This window comes from Phoca vitulina, unplaced genomic scaffold (genome assembly GCF_004348235.1).
Source record: "Phoca vitulina isolate PV1807 unplaced genomic scaffold, GSC_HSeal_1.0 scaffold53, whole genome shotgun sequence".
NCBI classification, from domain to species: Eukaryota; Metazoa; Chordata; class Mammalia; order Carnivora; family Phocidae; genus Phoca; species Phoca vitulina.
This window is the reverse complement of record NW_022589756.1, coordinates 12,508,781-12,529,503: the sequence shown is the minus strand read 5'-3', so window position 1 is coordinate 12,529,503 and position 20,723 is coordinate 12,508,781. Positions and strand designations below refer to the sequence as shown.

At 35.2% G+C, this 20,723-nt stretch overlaps 1 protein-coding gene across 2 annotated transcripts in view; it reads right to left on the bottom strand.

Moving 5' to 3' along the window:
• Positions 1-2,507: 2,507 nt before the first annotated feature.
• Positions 2,508-20,723, bottom strand: part of GLRA3 (glycine receptor alpha 3) — a 197,468-nt gene continuing 179,252 nt past the window's right edge. Inside the window, exons 8-10 of one of the 2 annotated variants that reach the window (XM_032389063.1) lie at positions 20,482-20,625; positions 18,187-18,231; positions 2,508-4,007 (exon numbers count right to left, since the gene is read on the bottom strand). In XM_032389063.1, the coding sequence (XP_032244954.1) occupies positions 3,729-4,007; positions 18,187-18,231; positions 20,482-20,625 (468 nt within the window). In that variant the 3' untranslated portion in view covers positions 2,508-3,728. The remainder of the gene's footprint in view (positions 4,008-18,186; positions 18,232-20,481; positions 20,626-20,723) is intronic. The other variant, XM_032389064.1, reaches the window with a different exon arrangement.

Sequence of the window (20,723 nt, the reverse complement as noted above, 5' to 3'; positions counted from 1 at the left end):
TTTTGAGAGGTTTTGCTCTTACCTCTGTTGCAAAGTACATGAAACCTGTCCTGGAATAAGAGACATGACCTCAAATATTGTTAATGACCGATTGGTCTAAGGACTGTGACACATTTTCAATCTAAGAGCTACATTTTTAGAGTGCTCTAGCTGTTGTTAGGGACATCTATGAATATCAGTATTGCCAATTTCCTACTTTTAATACGAGAGTATTTTCTACTTTTAATATTGGCAATTCCCATATTCCCTGGAGTCCATTTCATGGAATGTACTTTATAGATGAGAAGAAAATTTAACTGCCAATGTAACATTCAGTCCTCTGAAGTGACTAGCAGGTTGAGGTATATCATGCTAAGAATAGACAAGTATATTTTTAAAAAATAGGATGTATAGTATGGAAGATAGATTTATCTTTCTCTTAAAATCACAACAACTTCAGTTACACAGAGTGCTAAAGTAGCCAACAATTTTTTTCTGCTAAACATGTTGGCCCGCTTTTTCACATTTTCTTTCTAAAATTTCCATGGTCTTCCATAAGATCCTGGGAATTCATAAGCCTAAGGTATTCATATTTTAGGGATAAATAGTTTTTAAAGCATTTATAGTTCAAAATTAGGGTAAATGTTATTAGACTATATCCATAGAATAAGAATTAATTATAGAATAAAATAAGTAGTCATACAATCTTTTAAACACAGCAGCTGGGAGTTGGCTGGGCTCTGCAGGTTGAGTAATTGCCATTGAGTAACATGTGGAAAGGTTAGAGAAATTTTAAAGATCTTTGGCCTTCTTGCTTCTACAGTTTCTTTCTGGAATCTATTTTAAGTAGTAAAGAAAGTTCTAGATCCCCACTATAGATGAACTTCAATTCTAATGTTTGAGGAAGAAAGAAGTACGGCATTTATATGCTAAGATACAAGGTTTCCTAAAAATTCATATACTATGGAACCACAAATTTCAATGATTGAGATACATAATAACAAGAAAAATTGCAATAAACTGCATGTCCAAAAGTTACAAACTTTCTAATGTGGCTACTTTAAAACACTTCAGAATATCTGCATTAGAATTCCAACTTGCATGTGGGTAATTAGTGTATAAGAACACATTTGAATTTTCTCACCACTAATAGTTTTTTGTTGGCTTGGATTTGAAATATTAGGATTTGACACAGAACTTACTGAGACAACTACTACCTTGAAATGCGAATTGCAATGTAGTTTTCCAGTTTTAAACAATCTGTAAGAGTTCATTCCGGGGGACACATTTCTTTAAACAATTTGGAATCTGTCATACAAATACTGTCATTGTTGCCCATAGGAGTCACAACCATCAGAGTATTTTCTTAGTATTGTTAAGACAATGATAAATATATATACCCAAGCAAAGTATAATACTTTTAAGATAAGAGATTTCTACCATACCAATGCTCCTGTTGACAAGTTGTCTTGTGGCTAATATTTTTACGTTCCAAGTTTGAGGGATAAAAGAGACATTTTTTAATATTCTCAAATATGAAAACAAGCGATGTCTGTGAATTTCTTTGGGGGAGGAAGTTCATTACATTTCTGTTTGCTTCTGGCAGAATTCACTTAATTGAAACAGCGATGGAGAACTTTTGAAATAAGATGTGTAAAGTACAGAAAAATATATTCAAGTATTTCAGAGACATATTGAGACAATGTAGTTTATCATAACTTCAAACCACCCAGCTTATCCCCAGGGAACACGAGCAGCATATCTAATCTATCTTTAGTACAAGAATATACTCCCATGGTTTTGATTCATACACACCACATGAAAAAGACTGTGTTCAACGTCCCGGCCCACTTACTCTGTAAATAAAGAGTAACACTTTCTTCCAGCTGTGGCATTTGCATTTAATGACAAACATGATTTTTTTTTTTCCCGCATAGTGTTTTAACTTATTTATAAAGGAGGGCAGTTTGGTCCTCCACTAGCAAAAATTGCCGAATAAACATTATTTTTTCAAAAGTTGTTTTTACAAACTACTATTGGGTAGACCAAAGTTCAATAACATTGAGAAACTTTTAACATTAAATGGTAGTTCTTGCTTTTAGTTTGAGAGTGGTTAAAGTTCAGAAAATAATACCATATGATTAAAAGACTGGCTTATTTTTTCCTCTTCAATTTGAGTAAATTGTTTTCTTAATGTTTAAACCTTTCTCTGTCAATCATTTGGCACATTGAGTTTCCATTTAGCAAATCTGACCAATCATTAAACGTATCTAAAAAGCATTCTAGAACTTTTTAAAAATAAAACAATACTGGTAAAAAATAATGCAAAAAATTGCCAAACTGAAAAAGAATTAGAGTCTGGTGCAATTTCACCGAGAACTCTATCATATATTTGTACTTAATTACGCTGCATGAAATGAGTTAATGCCCCATTGCAGTTAAAATAATTCCATGGGGTTGTTGATAAATTTTAAGTAAAAATTTTATTTAAAATTATTCACATCTACTGCATGGCATATATATTGAAATAATTAATTCAGAAATATAAAAACAACCAATCCTCATTTTATAGAAATGACTTATTTATATAATTTAGAATTAAAATCTTCCCTCCTTACATTGGGAGCTAAGAGTTTGAACCCATATAACTTTGATGGGAAACTGTTCTTTTTTAAAAAAATCTTTCATAAATCCATTTTTGTTTTAATTAAATTCATTTTTATCAAAATGTAAATACTATAATCCCATTGAATTTTAAAGTCTCATTCTAAGCTAAAATATAAAAATCTTACTGAACTTTGTTCAATTATATCAAAACATTAAACATAATTACGTATAGACAATTAAGCAGCTATTAAAAATCTAACAAAACAAGGGTGCTGGCTTGCATTCTGTGATATTTGACAATAACTCAAAATACACAGCTATAACACTTATTTAAAAACAATGCTGTTGTTTTCAGTATTTCCATCTTCATTTATAGAGCTATAAAGTTAAGAAAAGTAGATTTTGTATATAATATGATCTCTTAAGCTATTTGTTTTAAATTTCCAAAGAGGGAAATTTTGTGTTCTAAACAATTAAATTTAGTATGTAAATACTAAATTTTTTTTATTTTAATTTTATAATTTGAATTTTTTGGTAGTACATAAGTTTTAATTTTATAATTTGAATTTTTCTTGGTATTACATAACTTGACCCCATGGTATTTGTATGTACAATCCTCAATTACTGAGTTTTCTACTGAATTAATTGATTACTTTTCTGTTTTGTAGCTACAGTACAAGAAAATATTTTAAAACCTCAAGCTACTGATATTTAAAATCTTCAACATTTCTACTTTTTCCATTTATAAAGTTAATTGTGCAAATTTTACTTTTGTAAGATTTAATGTCATTGAACTGAAAACCAAGAATTTCCAAAGTAGTTTTCACATGTACTATTATGTGATTTCATATAACAATACAAACACATTGGCAATAATAGTTCCACTTACATGATATACTGTGAAAGGACAGAAAATCTTAAATTAATATGAAATAGAATCCTTATAATATATATTTTTGTATCCATTAAAAGACCCTTAATCTGCCTTGTGACTTTGCATAGCATATCATAACAATACCTTCCCATATGTCATTTTAATATGATGGTCATCATTTGTACATCACACACACACATATACACACACCTATGGCAAAGAAACTTTCTTTTGAATTGATCATTTGCACTTGCATGCCCCCAGAGGCTTAATCTTGTTGCTGATGAATATCCTCATGCCTAAGAATTTTATAGATAACCCAGTAGAAAATATTAAAAATCAAAAAGGCTAATGGGAAACAGGCTCGAGAGATGGTGTCAATCTTCTTGGCTCTGTCGATAAAAACCTTCCTCATTTCATCAGGACTTTTCGGCGTTACCTGGGCAGGATGGTTTGGGCCCTTTGGGGTCACACCATCTTTTGCTTGCAGACATGGTCCCATTCCATAGGCTGTGAAGCTGAATCGACTTTCCCTTACCTCATCATCCTGTCATAAGAAAAACATGAGAAAACACTTTAGTCATGGAATAGAGCATGTATTTCAGAATCATAACTAAAACTTTATCATGAATAAATGTTACCATTATTGTAATGGAAAGATAACTGAAGTAGATAAAGATTGAGTTGCTTTTTTTCCCATTCAAGTTTTATTGATTTATCTTGCTGCATCATATAAATGTGTCCATTAAGAAATATGAAACTCTCAACTAATGTGTTTTATTGGGACAACTACACATTCTGATATTGTCTACATATTGTTAGAATATCTAAATAAATTGAGCAAGAAAAAGAACCTATTGTGATATTATGTGTTATATATTCATACACTAGGTTTTACATTATGTGTTTAAATGGATAAATATACGATGTCAAAGGGGGATATATCAAGATCATTGACTGGATTTTTTCTTTTTCATAGAGGCAAACTTTAATGTTTACTTCCTATGATTTTTTACATTACTTCACTGGAAAATACAGTACAGCTCAAGAATACTGCTTGGTTTTTGTTATCCTCCCTTAATGTCACTTCTCTGCTTTATGCTAACCCATTTGGAAGACTATAAGATAGTCACATGTTCTAATTTATATGCAATTACTTTTCAGGTACATTGACTGAGTTGAAATTACGAATGAAATTTGGCAGAAGTTTATTTCATGTCAAGGAAAATTGTTCAACTCACTATGTTCCGAAACCTATTATTTAACTTATGTTACTTTTCTCTTGAATGTTGCAAATTAAAGAATTCTCCATATACATATATACATACATGAAAAGAAAACCAAAATTTAAAGGAAAAATGAAATATGATAAATGAAATGTGTTTGTGATAGGAAAATATGGTATTTAGGAGTTTATAATGAAATTCATTAACGAGTAATTTAATTAAATGCACTTATTTAGAATGCAACAATAGATGATTGCCAATTAATTAGTTTTTTTGCTACTAAAACTGAAAGTTTAAAAGATGACATTTTATAAAGTTGCTACAGCTCTCCCTTTATGAAAGTAATTTTTAATAGTAATATAGGAAACAAAAAGTAATTGGCTCAAACTCTTGAAAAATTATTTTGAGTCTGTGAAAGTAGAGGCTCAATGAACAGTATATTACAAAATATGAAAGTGAAAAATTGAAATTAAAATGGATTCTAAACATGAGAAGATGACCAAAGTTTATGTAATAATGTATAAAATAGTTTTTTGGGAATTATGGAGTAAGGCAATTTCACATGACAAAAACAAATAATTATTGGAAAATACTTAACCTTAGGATGTATGAGCAATTGAATTTTGAGGAAACCAGTCTGAAATAAAAGCTAAGGATCCTAATTACACATAACTACTGTTATAATCTTATAAAAATTGGAAATTGATTTTTCACTACTCTTTAATAAGGATATTCATTTATACTGGCAATTTTTTAACTTCCATGGAAATTTTAAAGCTAAATTATTGTTTGCCTTGAATTTTCTATGTCTTGGAAAAAAGTGGATATATAAGAAATTAAACCGTTTGTATGTAAGTGCTAAAGTAACACCCTTATAGTTTAGGAAATCATGCTGGTGTTTGCATTCCAGAAAAAAGATATAGTTTGTTTGGATAATTTGTCTAATTTTGAGTGCAAGTCAGCTGAGTGCTGAAGTATAAAACAGCCTTTTAACCTATATTGACCCATGTGTCGAAAAAAAAATCCATCTCAAAATAGGACAAAAAGTAATTTCTCAATGAACATTTACGATGAGGTGTTGACATATTAGTTGAACCATTAAGAGATAAATTACAAAAATACTAGAATTTTAGGATTTAGCTACTGTGTTTTGTAAAGTAGGATTCACTTACTTTTGTCCCCCCCGCCCCCACACCGGTTTTACTAAGAAGCAACTGACCTATGTCGCTGTATAAGTTTAAGGTGTACAGATGACAGTTTGATTTACATATATGGTGAAATGATTATCCCAACAGGTTTAGTTAATACCCATCATCTCCTATAGATAACAATAAAAGGAAAAGGAAAAACTCTCTTCTTGTGATGAGAACTCTTAGGACCTACTCCCTTAACAACTTTTCTGTAGATCATGCAGCAGCATTAGTTCTGGTGGTCATGTTGTATGTATGTTACAGTCCTAGTACTTAATTTATCTTTTTTTTTTTTTTTTTAAGATTTTATTTATTTATTTGCCAGAGAGAGAGTGAAGGAGAGTACAAGCAGGGGGAATGGCAGGCAGAGGGAGAAGCAGGCTCCTTGCTTAGAGCCCGATGTGGGACTCGATCCCAGGACCCCAGGATCATGACCTGAGCCGAAGGCAGACGCTTAACTGACTGAGCCACCCAGGTGCCCCTTAATTTATCTTTTAACTGGAAGTTTGTATCTCTAACCTTCTACCCCCACTGACTACCTTTCTAACCATCTATTCTGAAGAACTTATTATTTTGAAACCTTAAAGACCCCCAGTTGCTCATCTCAAAAAATCTCTTTAAGATTTAAGATATTCGGTGATCAGCGACAATATTTTCAGCTGTATCTTTCCACGTAAGTGCAAGTAGAGGTTTAACATCAGGCCTGGGCTGAGGAATGACTGCTGATTCTTTCCACAGCATTTCCTTGAAAACAATAGAGTTAAACTAAGTGGGGAACGTGGAGTTGGCTACATTTACTGCACAGGGGTTGCTGTGTGGGGCCTACGTGACCAGAATGTACACAGGCTTGGTAAGAAATCAAGGCTGTGGCTTCTCTGCGCCGATGAAATATAATATAGGCCTTGACGTTTGTCCGAGGCAGTGCTTCTCCGTGGCCTGTTGATGAGAACAAAAACAGCTGTTCTCTCAAGCAACTCCCTGCCTCCCGATAAGATGAAGGTGCTGCGTCTGATGGGTTGGCTGCCTCGCACGCTCCGGTAGGACTGAGTAAACTTTATAATAGGTTATAAAGCCTGTTGTGTCCGGAGGGCTTGATTGGCAATCTTCGCCTCAGATTTCAGGGGTGGTGACGGAAGTTGACTGGGCTTTCAGATCGTTTCAGGCTCAATATGGCCCAGAGTTCTAGGAGGGAGTTTGGTGAGAATGTGATCCTGATCCACCCTGGGGTTGAGGTTGCCCAAGCTCTGCAGAAAATAACCGGGGTAACTTTGCTATCAGGATGTGGCTGACACAGAATTCTCCCTTGTCGAATTGGCAGATGGGTGATTAATGAAATAAAACTGAAGGAGACCGGGGTGAAGGAACTGAGGGGAAAGTGGCTCAAAATACAAGGAATTTCTTCTCTCCTATTTCACTGATTATCTATGAAACTGAAACCACTTGGCAGAAAGAGAAATTAGAGGAAGTAGAGCAAGCAGCTTCATGGCCTTGGCTCAAGATGAACATGAAAGTCCACTTGGGACTTGGAAGGACTCTGCATTTAATCCTGATGGTACTTCTTGGCAACCCCAGGAAAGCAACACAGGAAACTCATGAGTATCCTGTAGGCCTGTCCAATAGAAATCTAATGCGAGCCACAGATGAAAACCATGTGTATAATTTTCAATTTAAATTTTACATTAGCTACATTTTAACAAGTTAAAAGAAAGAGGTGAAATTAATTTTAGTATTATATTTTCCTTAACTTAGTATGTCCTAAATGTGATTTAAACATTTCCTCAAAGTAAAAATTGAGGATATAGCTAACATTCTTTGTTTCCTACTAAGCCCTTGAAATCAGTGTATATTTGTAATGTACCTCAGATCGGACTCTACATTTCCAGTGCTCCATAGCCTTTTGTGGCTTTTAGCTACCGTTTTGGAAAAAGCAATTCTAACATAACATTCTCTTCACTGTGAAGTACCAGCCACTATCTGGGGAATCAGTGTTTCTAGGATCTTTAGGTTAATTGCCACAGGAATGAAAAGAAACATGAAAAGCAATGTTGACTGTGAATGCTAACTTCTAGCTTGTTGCACTTACTGGCAGGCATGGAATCAGTGACCCTTTCGGGGAAAGCTTGGGGTGGTATGAGGCTATGCTGAGAACCAGCTCCCTAGTTCTCTCACTGCTGTGAAATTGAACAGTCCTTTGAAAGAAGTAGCCAACCTGCGCTGGCCATACGATGAATAAAAATAAGCCTAGCCAAACCACGTTCTCTGATCTCAACTCTGGTAGACACTCTGATTAGGGGAGTCCCCCAGGCATGGGTTTCCCATGTGGCTCTCCTTTTGGAAAGGCAGGAGGGTATGTATGAGTCATGGGGATGCTTGCTTTTATAGCTGCCATGCTCGGTTTCACTGATGGGAAAAACTATCTGGGCTATTCAGAAGAAAGAGCATGGCCAGAGGTAAATCCATGAGGTGACCTCTAAGACATGGAATGAAAATTGACAGGAGTCCTATGACAGATTTCCTGGCACGTTCTTGCCAGCTGGGAGGAAGGAAATCCGTTGCAGTTCCGGCAGCTGCTTCCCTGAAGGAGCCCTGTTAAATCTGCTGCTTTCGTCTCAGAAGTTAAATCAATGATGCTGATGGGGGGTGGAAACAAAAAGCACTGATAGAAATTGCTGAGGTTACTCCATCCATTAAGGCCGTTGAAATAAAGACCAGCTTTGAAGGCCATGCTCTCCTTGCCCAGTGCCGTGTGGGCTCTCCAGTGGGTGCTATCACCTTGGGTTAAATGCATAACTGGAAAGGATGGGACACGTGAATGAAGGACCTTGCCATTTCTGGCTTGAACTTAATCTTGGGCTTTCCAGTTGGAATTGGATGGATGTCCTAACACAGGAAGCCCTAAGAACCACCTCAACCTTCCCCTGTGGGAACTATTAAGCAGCACAAGATTCCAGGAAGGTAAATGAAACTCTTAGTTCTGATTAAGGAAATAGTGGAAGCAGAGATGCTAGTCCTTCCTTAGTTTTCTCTAGAATAGCTCTCTCTGGCTTATGATAAAGCCAAATGGGGCCTGCAGTCTGACTGCTGACCACCTGGGGTCACTAAAGAAGTCGCCCAACAGCCTCTACCATGATAAACGGGAAAAACAGAAGCGTTTCAGGACAAAGGAGGCTGGTATGCCTTTTTTTTTTTTTTTAAGATTTTTATTTGTAAGTAATCTCTACACCCAACGTGGGGCTCAAACTTACAACCCCACAATGAAGAGTTGCATGCTCTGCCGACCGAGCCAGCCAGCTGCCCCAAGGCTGGTATGCTTTGACAGACTTGAACACGGCTTTCTTTTTAAGGCTGATGTAAAGGAAAAAGTCTGACACTGTGTGTCTTCCTGTGGGGTAGACCCAATTAAGGAAACCTGAATTCTACAGCATATGATCACCATGTCACTGTCAAAAGGAAGTTGGTTAATGATAAATGGTAGTTTCCCTTTCTGAGGAGAAAGTCAAGGGAGGGTTTGAGAACTAGTGACGAGGGAAAGAAGACTGACTAATTCAGCTGAAATTCAGGGCCTCGTCCCCTCGGTCCAGTTTCTGGAAATAATCTGGGTAAACCATTAGACACAATTTATAAACAATAAAGGACAAACTGTTATCTCTTCTGCATCCCCCCATGAGAAAACCAGCTCTAGCACTTTTTGAAATTTGGCAGATATATTCTGATTTCTGTGGCCCTCTTGTATAAAGTGACTAGAAGACAGACTGACTTGGAAAGGGGAAGAGGGGCGAACAGGGGGGTGGGTCTGAGGCAGGCAATAGCCCAAGTAACCTCTCTGAGGCCTTACCATTCATCCACTCTAGGGGTATCTGCTACTAACACACATGTTGACTGGCATTTCCGGAAAAGGCTCAAAGGTGGTGCCCTAAGATGACTGTTAGAATTCTAGACTAGAAAACTCTCCATGCTGTGAGTAGGTTTAATCTATTTGAATGACAACTACTGGCATTCTCTTGTGCTCAGGTAGAAACAGTCCCCAAACTGAAGGAAACTGAAAGGCACCAGCCTATATTTAGATTTAAAATGTCAGCAAGGTATTTCAATCTAAGTGACCTAATAAAATGAAAATGATATTATTGAGGAACAAGCTAAGGGGAATTACTCAGGCAAAGTAAATCATATCCATGAAAAAGGTGGCCTATTGGACAATGGCCCAGAGATGGAATCTCCAGTTGAGCTACCTGGAGTAAGTGATATGAACCTCATGATTCTCTTCCCACTGAGACAAAACAGGTCACCTGGTTCACTGATGGAAACTTTTATATAGAAGGTCAGGACTCAAACCATACCTGCAGTCTAATAAAAAAAAAAAGTGTAGTTGAAGAAAGCAAGGTAAGTCTACAAAATGGGCTGACTTGAGACCCAGTATGTGTGGCAGTATCAGAAGAACTGGTTCTTGCTCTCAGAGTCGTATCTGGATATTCAGAGACTCCTGGCCCTAGCCAGTGGCCTTATGGTCAGGCAAATGGGCCGGGTTAAGTGGACAATTACGAACATCCCAGGGTGGTTGATGAAATTCCTTATACAAATTCTAGGGTAGAATTGAATTAGGTCAAGTAGTCCCTGCCTAGTTGCTGGCTCAGAAGGGGACTAGAATGCCAAAGCAGATGTCTTGGACAGGCCATGGATGTGGCCATGGTGGTGTGCAGGCCACGCAGCAATGGACAAAACCGTGACACATTCCTCTGTTGTCCAATAGAGCCGCTGATGTAGTGAGAGCTTGACCTGAATATTAATGAAAGAAAATATTGCCTGAAAATTGCCTTTGAGCTAAATCTCCTGAGTGTAAGTGCTAACACGTAGCTGGCAGATGGAATACTAAGGTCTTTGATTATGGCTCCTGGGGGATTCAGTGGATTTTGGCAGAAATAGACAGTGAGTCCATCTTGGGCTTTGTTTATACTGTTAACAAGCCACAGCTGAAAATACTATTAATGGCTTGGAACAAAGTGTTTTTATATCAGTCTGGGCTCCTGGAACAGATCTCATTGGACAAAGGAATACATTTAAACATGACCAGTGTATAAAATGGTCCATGAGAACAACATAACAAAGGCATTTAAATAGAAGTTGGAACGAGCAATTAAAACACTTACTACTAAAGACAGGGTGACAAGGACGTAAGAGCTGGCTAGTTCACTAGATGAGTGTGTAGATGCTGTGGGTATGAGTGATAGTAACGAGGAATGCCTTTAATAAGTTTCTAGTGTCTGGTGGTGGAAGTGTGAGGAGTCAGGAGCAATGCTGGGACACAATTCTGTCCTTCCCACCTGACAGGTACTTCTTTTGTGTTATAATGGTTCTGATGTAATATATGAGATATATATTATATACTTGATATAATGGTTCTGAGTCCATGATTGCATTTTCTAGCTAAAGGGATCATTGCTACTTATGATACTATATCTATTTCTCTAAACTAGGAAGACATTCATACTCTCTGTGGGTGAGGGGACAAGACATCTTGTGCACTGGAATCTCGTGAAGCCTCCCAATTAGAGGAAGATACTTTCTTTGCTGTTTCTCCTGCCTTTTGTCCTTCTGTATAGTTAAGTAAATGACATATGAGATTAAAGCTTATTTCTGCCTCATAAGCATGATTGCTTCCTCAAACCTGTAATCAGGGCTATGGTGCGGTAATGAACAAAGCTACTTGACATTCGGATGTTGGTTTTAATAGAAAAATGACACACTGGAACAATTTAAACTTAATCGTCTTTATGTAAAGATGGTCCCTCATAAAATTTGGCAACAACTTGTAAGATTACCATCATTCTATGTGCATGCAATAATGACAGTCTAGGGGAAGGCAATGTTTCTCATACAAGTCCAACACCTGTCTTGGGAGGGCTTGCTGAGATCCAGTTTTCTGGATGGGCAATTGTGGAGGTTGGAACTCATTAGCCTTTAGGTTGTCCCAGTAATCTGCATTTCCACCAAGCTCTCTAGATGATCGGAATGCACAGTCAAGTTGTGGAAACAAGCGTTTCCAAGAGGCACGATGTATCTATCCTAGTAGGCTTGAATTTTTAGTGAGGTAACATTCTTTGGATTCTTCTAATACTCTAATTTACATGTTAAGTGGCAGTTTATGAAAACATACTCTGGGATGACTTTTGTGTTAGTATTTAACTGTATTTTACTATTTAATAATTTCTGCTTTTAAGTAAGACTGTTTCTAGGTAGGGCTATACATAAGGCAATCTATATGATCTGTATCTTTATCCATTTTAAATCGACAGGGCCTAAGGATATCCTGGGCAATAGGTTTCGGATAATTATGTGTTACAGTGTGATTTAGTGCATTATTGTTTTCAAAAGCATCTGGAAGATGATTTCACTAACATATCATATTTCTGATTAATTGTGGAGTTGGAAAAATAGAAACTTTTAATTTCAGTAAAAACATTTCCCTCGTGAAAATGTCTTGTTCAAATACTTGTTCCCTGGTAATGGCAATAACACCAAGATGTTGAGGAGAATTTAGGTTCTAAAAACATGAAAATAGCTTGGGTATTTGCAATTATAAAACATATGTGCTAGGGGAAGTAATTTTCAATTATTTCCTATGTCACAAAAACACTGGATGGTCCAAATTTAAAATCTGACTCAAGATTGACATTCAAAATGCAAATGTATAATTAAGCATTCATCGTCTGTTGCCCGGAGTCTGGGTTGTCTTCATTATTTAACTCTCAGATTCTTGGTTTCTTATCCCAGGGAAAGATTATAGCACTATCTAGCAGGTTTTTTTTAGGGTGAGGGAAAGAATATAAAACACTTGATAAAGTACTCAAATTACTGTTATTGTATTTTTTAATATTTTGTTTGTTATAATTGTGTTATTATGGAAATTGCATAATACACAACCTGAAAGGAAAATACTAGTAACAACTTGAATCATTGTCCTATTAGGTATTTTATTTTTTTTTATTTTTTTTTTTTTATTTTTTTTTTTTTTAAAGATTTTATTTATTTATTTGAGAGAGAGAAAGCATGAGAGGGGGGAGGGTCAGAGGGAGAAGCAGACTCCCTGCCGAGCAGGGAGCCCGATGCGGGACTCGATCCTGGGACTCCAGGATCATGACCTGAGCTGAAGGCAGTCGCTTAACCAACTGAGCCACCCAGGCGCCCTAGGTATTTTAAATACCAAACTAGCAACAAAGTACTATAGAAAATAGGCCAGCCCCAATGCTTACTCTGCAGATGGCCTTGCACTTGCGTACTGTTGCACTAAAAATTAACCAAGGGCCTAAAACTGAAGTTGCTGCCATAGCCTTCACTGTCATATTGTTAACAATAAATGGGTTTTGCTAGGATTCTTTGCAAATCTAGTTTCTGCAGTCAAGGAGTCATTAGTGTTTTGAACATGTTCTTTGAAACAGCACAAGTATTTTGGGTGTGCCCATGAGATAAGGCACGTGGAAACATCTCACTTCTTCAGAAACAGGATCTCAGCTCTGTTGGGCCTGACTGGAATCTGGCCCAACAGTCCAGGGGGCCCGAGAATGAGGGAGAGAGCAGGGACCCTGGGACTGCAAAAAAGTCATGTGATTTTGTTGTTGTTGTTGTGTTGTTAAATGACTGGCCTATAGCAGTTTTTTTTTTTTCAAAGGCTGCACTTAAAATAATAATTTTAAGCATGGATGAAACATTTCAATAGTTCACTATTAGTATTAGATTACTATATTAGAAGGCGCATCAAACTATTTTATGAGCCGAAGTAATTTCTTTGTTTTGTAAAACTCAGCCCTGTGTTTATGTGTGTTTAGTTGTGCACTGATACTCTTTATTCCAATTAGTACTCAGATATTTCTTGGGGATAATTCTGTTTTCTACAGTCATCTTCAGCTTCAGTTTCTAAGAGACTGAAGGCCAAGCAAGCAAAGGGTTTAGACAAACATCTAAAACTTTTGACTCTGATGCTATGTGTTGGCCAGTAATTAATATTCATAAAATTAAGCACTTTCCAACTCAAAATATAGGCAATAATAAAGATTAAATAGAATGAACTAAAAATGAGCAAAAGAACACGGCTGATTAAAAAGGTAAAATTGAAGAAATGGCTTAATTTATTCACAAGTAAAACCTCCTAATATGCTTTAAGCAGGTTAGAAGGGTAGGCAATGAAAAATGTAAAAACCCATTTAGTTAGTATATAATTCTCTCTGTAAGGAGGACCTGTTTTCACTGTTTGAAAGTGAGAAAAATGTTTCAGTAATTAAGCATCAATACCACATTGTGAAACATTCTACATGCTTTTTCATTTTATTAGAGAACTAGGCCAAAGGCTGACTCACACTAACATGCATATTATAACTAGAAATATTAAAAATAGAAATCCAAGGGTAGACTTAGTCATTCAGTTGAATTGCTTCATCTCCATCACAAAAAATATATATACTAACCTACATGTGAGATAAGAATTAACTTCCTATCCTCTTCTTATTCCTCAAAAATGACCCCCCCCCCCAAAAAAAATCTTATTTTTGGGTGTGGAAATGGTGAAGACATGAAGCTTACTAGTGAGTGGTAATAAAACATGGAGCCTCTAAGATGGCATGAGTGATGATTTATTGTGTGAACTGCTGTGAGATACAACAGCATTAAATACATTATGTTCTATATATACTCAAGATGTTTAGTAGTTATGCCAGAGGTCTTTCTGTTAAAATAATTTTCTGTAACTTCTAATTGCCAAATAGGAAAGTGACAAAGGAAGGAAAAGTGAATTGCTATTAATTTCCACTTACATGATTTCAGTGTGTGGATTTTGAAAAAAAAAATTACTAATAAACATAGCAGTGGCTTATTTTTGTCAGGAAAATAGCCATCACTTAGAAAAAATTCTGAGGTAAGATGAAATATGTGAATAAATTAAAAATTCTTTTTCCAAAATAAATGCCAGCTTAAAATAAAATACTCAGTTTAATACATCTATATACATTTCTATATTATTTTGAAATTTGAAAAGCTTAAAAGAATACAATTATGGATGTAGTTAAAGATACTTTATAGTTGCAGGTCAATTGTCAATATAAAATTCTTTGAAATCTAGTTCCCAGGAGAATTTTGCATTTATTCTTGATGACACGTGAATTAGTTATGAATTAGCCAAGTTTATGTTTGGCGTATTGAATTTAGATTCGGAAATGGTTTGGAAATTATTAAATGGTAAAAAGTAAGCTTGAAAAGATGAATACTTAAAATAAAATAACATAAAAATGGAATACATACATTTTAGGAGATTGATGAGAAATCAATAAAATAATTTTTTAAATACCCATATATCTATTCCTAGCACAATATGTTAGATTCATTCAGTGCCAACTCAGAATTATGGAGTGACATAAAATAATACATTAAAAATAGACAACATGTGTAAAAAGCACTATATACATTTTAGTTAACTTTGAGATGTAATTCACTATAATGCATGTGAAATTAGATTAAGTAGAGATTGTATTAGTTTGTTGAATACTATTTTCCTAAACTGATATTTCAGAGGGGATGTAGCTCTATGAATTAGCTGTGTTTAACAAAATCTCTAAATATTTGTTTGCAGGAAATCATTAAATTCTTACAATTTTTGTTTTACTTGAGAGGATGAAATTTCAAACCCCTGTATATCAGAGTCACTCATATATAATTTAGTTTGAAATTATTGAAAGTACTTTTCCCAGAAATGTAGGAAATTTGTAAGAAATGTTTTCCTACTGAAAGAATATCTTATACGCCAGAATATAGCATAAACTGACCTAGAATGGAAACTTTATTAAATAATTTAGTATATATGGGTGCCACATTGCCTTCAAATGTCTGTGGAGCCTCCTCCCTTCAAAATAGTATACATATATATTTGTATATATAGACTACAGAGCTGAAAAACTGTAGAGGGCAGAAAAAAACAATCATTTGTTATTCTCAGAAGTTACCTTGAGTTATTTTTAAAGTAAGACAGCATGTAAACACGTTAAGTCAATAAAAAGACAAGTTTTGTACAGATAGTCAAAATGCAGTCAATGATATCTTAATCTTAAAAAGATAACCATCGTGCCTCACAGAATCTAAACTTGGCCGTTGTTTCTCAAATCTAGAACTAATGGCCCATCTTTATTTCATCTGAGTATGTAAATAATAATGACTATACAATAACAAGCAGGAAGATAGAGGCGCTAGAATACGTGTGAATGCTTTCTCTTCGCAAACCATTGCGTCATTACACCGTGATGCGGAAGAAGCTACGTGAAATGCAACCCCGTATCAGCCATTTCTCTCAACAAATAACATATTCAGAAACATTTTGGCACGTCTTTATAACCCCGCAGGACTAAAGTAATGATATCACACGTGGGAAGAGCAACTTCTGACCAAAATACTTCCATATCATGCATACACCCATACATATACAGCAGTGGGGATAAGCATCTATGACATGGTGCGGTGGGTAATCAGCACACAGCAGCCTATGACAGTGTGGGGTGGGGAAATTTGGATACAAGAGCAAACTTGTATTCTTTCACAATAGACCAAAGGTTCACCCACTTGTACCTTAATAGAGAAAAGGTCAGATATAAGAGATTCCATATAATTCTAAGCCAATACTGAACCAAGTTAAAACTTTCCTAGGAATAATGTAAGGTTCCCTGTTGTAACAAACTTTTTATACTGAGGCTATTTTATTTACTTTACCTATTCTGCCAACTTAGAGTGCTTGGAAAAACTATGTAAACCCGTACTCATGAAGATAAAAGGCTTTGGGCCAACATTTAGACTCAGTTAGATTATGTTGATTTAAAGATTTAGATTGCTCAGACTGTTTCTAAGCAAAATACATATATATATATTTTTTAATGATGAATTCAGTCAGCCCAGAGGGTTAGGTTGAGAAAAATAGTTTTCAAAAAGGCAAAATGATCAACCCCAAATTTGCATAATGATTGGAATATTACAAAATAAATGGAATGCATAAATTTCTAATGAATGTATTTGCATTACCATATTGTTTCTTCTTAAAAAGTAAGTATTGATTGATTGTTGCTGAGGTAAACCTAAGTTTTCATCAGACTTCTTTGTGCATTCTTTTGTAAGGCAATACTTAAATATATATTTTTTATACTAAAGCTCCTATAGGCATTAACTACTTAGTTACTAGAAATTTAAATATATTCTCTCCCAAAGCGGCTATTTGTGTTATGCAAATACAAAGCAATTAAAATTTTTTAAAATTTACAGTTAAGATAATTAAGTAAAAGTAATTGGATTAAGTGATTTTTTTCCTCCAGGGATGAAAAAATAAAGAAGTGGCTAGCTATGTTGGGAACAAATATGCAATTTTAGAAGAAAAATTAGTTGAATGATTACATATTATAAGAAAACTTAGTAAGGGCTTTAAAATAATACTGGCTCTAGATACCTGCTATGAAATTGAGAATCCTTCAATTAGATAAATGTAACATGTTTCTGGTCTGTTTATCTAAGGTTATATCTATTCTTAACCAAGATGTGCAGCAGAATCATCTGAGGAGGTATTTTTAAATGCCCTTTATTCCAGAAATTTAGTTTAAAAGACTGGACTGTTTATGATTTCCCAGCCCCAATTCTTGGCTTGAGTATGTTTAAATGCAATCATTGAATGCTATATTATGGTGGCCAAGTCCGACGACTAATACGCTCTAGTATAGACTACCTTGTGATCTCTTTTTAATTGAACATTTCAAAGGATTCTGCTATCAAAAACCAAAATTGTTCATTTATTATAAAGAATCTCAACTTCTCTTAACATTAAGAAGGGATTCTAAAAGTACATAGGTTGGACAAAGTATTTTATTTTTGCCTTATTTTTAGGTCTCTATTTTCTGACAAGAAAGGCTGCATTTAGAACTTCTTTGTACAAATAAATTTTCTATTAATTTTTGGAACTAATTTTGTCAAAACAAATGACTGTTTCTTTCATGGAGACTATTATAAGATTATATGCGTTATTTTTGTTTATATATATTTAAAGATCATTTTGACCAATCAAATAACTCAGCTGATTAGATAAAGGGTAATATTTAAATATCTTTTTACTGAGTGAGGGAAGACAAACGGAGTTTGAAAAAGAGAATATCCTTAGCTGAAGGGGGATGGTCATTGTTTGGCTTTAAATATGCAAGGGGCTGTGTTTCCCCACCAAACACTGCCTGGGTGCAGAATATGCTCTCTGCTTTTTTCACTGATGACCACATTCCTCTACTTAGAGTTAAGAAAGTGAATTTACCGTGTCTGAGAAACGGTAAAACTTCTCCAATGCAAAAGCTTCTGTCTGTGGGAAGGTAAGGTGGACCAAGAGGGATTGAGAAACCAGAGAATCAAGTCATATATGAGTAAATATAATTGCACAATTGGTTTTAATTGCATATATCATTTTCACATACATATGTATCAATTAATCGATTTTCACATATGCAAGGTATCCAACCCCCAAAGGATGAAATGAACTAAGAACAAAGCAAAACAAAAACCCTATATTTTCCTGCACTAAATCTCAATTATAATATTTGCTCCTTGAATATTTCAACTAGTCATTAGAAAATAATAAGATATTACTCTTTTTGCATTTCTATATTTCCCTAGAGAGCCACTCACTAGAAAAATTAATCTCGTCATCTTTCTGTGAGCTAAGGAATAATGGGCTTCATTATATATCCTGATATTCTTACCGGTAGTGAAACTCAAAAGCTGCTTTGGTAGGATAAATTTTTTTAAAAGGAGAACGAAAATTGAGCATCTACACTTACAGTCTATTATGTTACCCATTGGATGCTGTGTCTGTTGTTGGATGTGTGGTGGGTGTGGAAAGTGAGCTCTCTACCCCCATTTGGACATCACATACCTAATACTTCCCAGCACCTGGTTGATACATTCTAAATTGTATAGGAAGGAGGAGAAAGGTAGAGAAATGGAAAATAAAAGTGAAAAAGCAAACCAAAATGGGAAGGGGAAATAAGTATTACTTTACTTCAGATTAATGACATTAGAAGGAAAAGTTGTCTTTATCAGTCATTTCAGGGAAAGGAAAACAGGAGCTTTACCCTTGTGATATAGAATTTTTTGTCCTGCGATAATGTTTCAGCCAGGGCCAAGTGTCATGAAAAGAAAGAGGAGCAGGTAGACAGTAGGGAGGGAGAAAAAAGGGGAATAAAGAGCGAGAAAAAGAAGGAGAAAAGTGTAAGGAAACCAGTAGATGGGGCTGTGGGGGGGAGAAAGAGATAGAGAAAAATAAATTTCCCTATTAAAATGTTTCAATATACAAATGATGTGCCTTTATTTTCATAACAATTTGATCAAATAAAAGCTCAGGCACTGTTTTTGTCCCATGTATTACTCAGAGTATCACAGTCCTCGATGTTCCTTCCATGCTACTGTGAATTGGGTATTTATTATGATTTGGGGGAGTTAATTAGACATGACTGAATTCATTATTACTTTAGAATATGTTTAATGCTCAGTACTGAGAGATCATGGGCTTAGGGCTTTAAACAATTTTATGAATATGTAAATTGCAGCGAGTAATTCAGAAACTACAAGGAAACCTCAAAAAAAAAAATTAAATCCTTTCAAAATCCTTAAAAATGCATCCTATATGAACCAGACTATTATTTCTAAGATTTGAGTGTGTTTTGACTTAAATATTCCAATACACTGGATTCTGGCCACAATTTCTCCTGTTACATAATTTGACATTTCTCTATTGCGTATGAGTCCATTTGCTTTTAAATGTCAGTTGGCACATTCACATTAAAAGAAGTAAACTGATAGATATGCTTGTCAATAGAAACTCTCCCTTCCAGAAGAGGAAAGGGGGTTGATCGAGCTTATGTGCATATAAAGACAACATTACAAGTCTTAATAGAGGGGAACAACTCCATTCTGTACATCCAAATTCAATTATGAGATTACTTCTGCAACTTCCTGTGGTCTCCTAATGATGTTCTCAATACAATTTCTTCTGGATTTCATTTAACAGTTACAGCAAGGCAATAATAACACCTTGTGTTTCCCATAGAGATTCAGAATAAATATCTTAAAAACATGAAAGTATGCATGAGCAAGAGACCACATAGTTCTACGTGAACATCATAGCATTAACAAATAGGTAATATTTTATGGAAACAATGAAAGGAATTACTTTGATAAAAGGAACAACTTTAATAGCTATATCCAATGATGTGTTAAGTAAGACCATCAGGAACACTCTCACGTTGCAAGTAAGAAATGATATATTTTGTTAATTGAAGCAAAAAATGGTGTTGTTCCAGGAAGTACATTAGAAAGAGATTGATAAAGCTCTCATGTCGATAGATACGCTATATAAAGTAGAACTGGATGTCACCATTTTATCCCTGAAGCTATTTTTGATAATTTCAGTTTCGATTGGACAAAACCAAAGGAATAGTTGTATCCTTTGGTTCTCAGACTCCACTTCCTCTCTGCACCACTCTATTACATATAACAAATTTACTTTCCAGTGACAATTGGTATCCCGCCGAACCCGATGCATTTAATCGCCTACCTTATTCTTTCTCTTTCGTCGAAATCTCAGAAGTTCTTTGTGTTGTCTTGATACAAAATTTACAGCTGCATATTCCAGAAGTGCTGAAAACACAAAAAGGAGGCATACTGCCATCCAAATGTCAATAGCTTTGACATAAGAAACCTAGCAAAGAGAGAAAGAGTGAGCAAATTGAGTTATATTGTTGTGTCCATCAAGAACAAAACCGAATGTCTGATGCTAAATTGTACCATTTATATCAG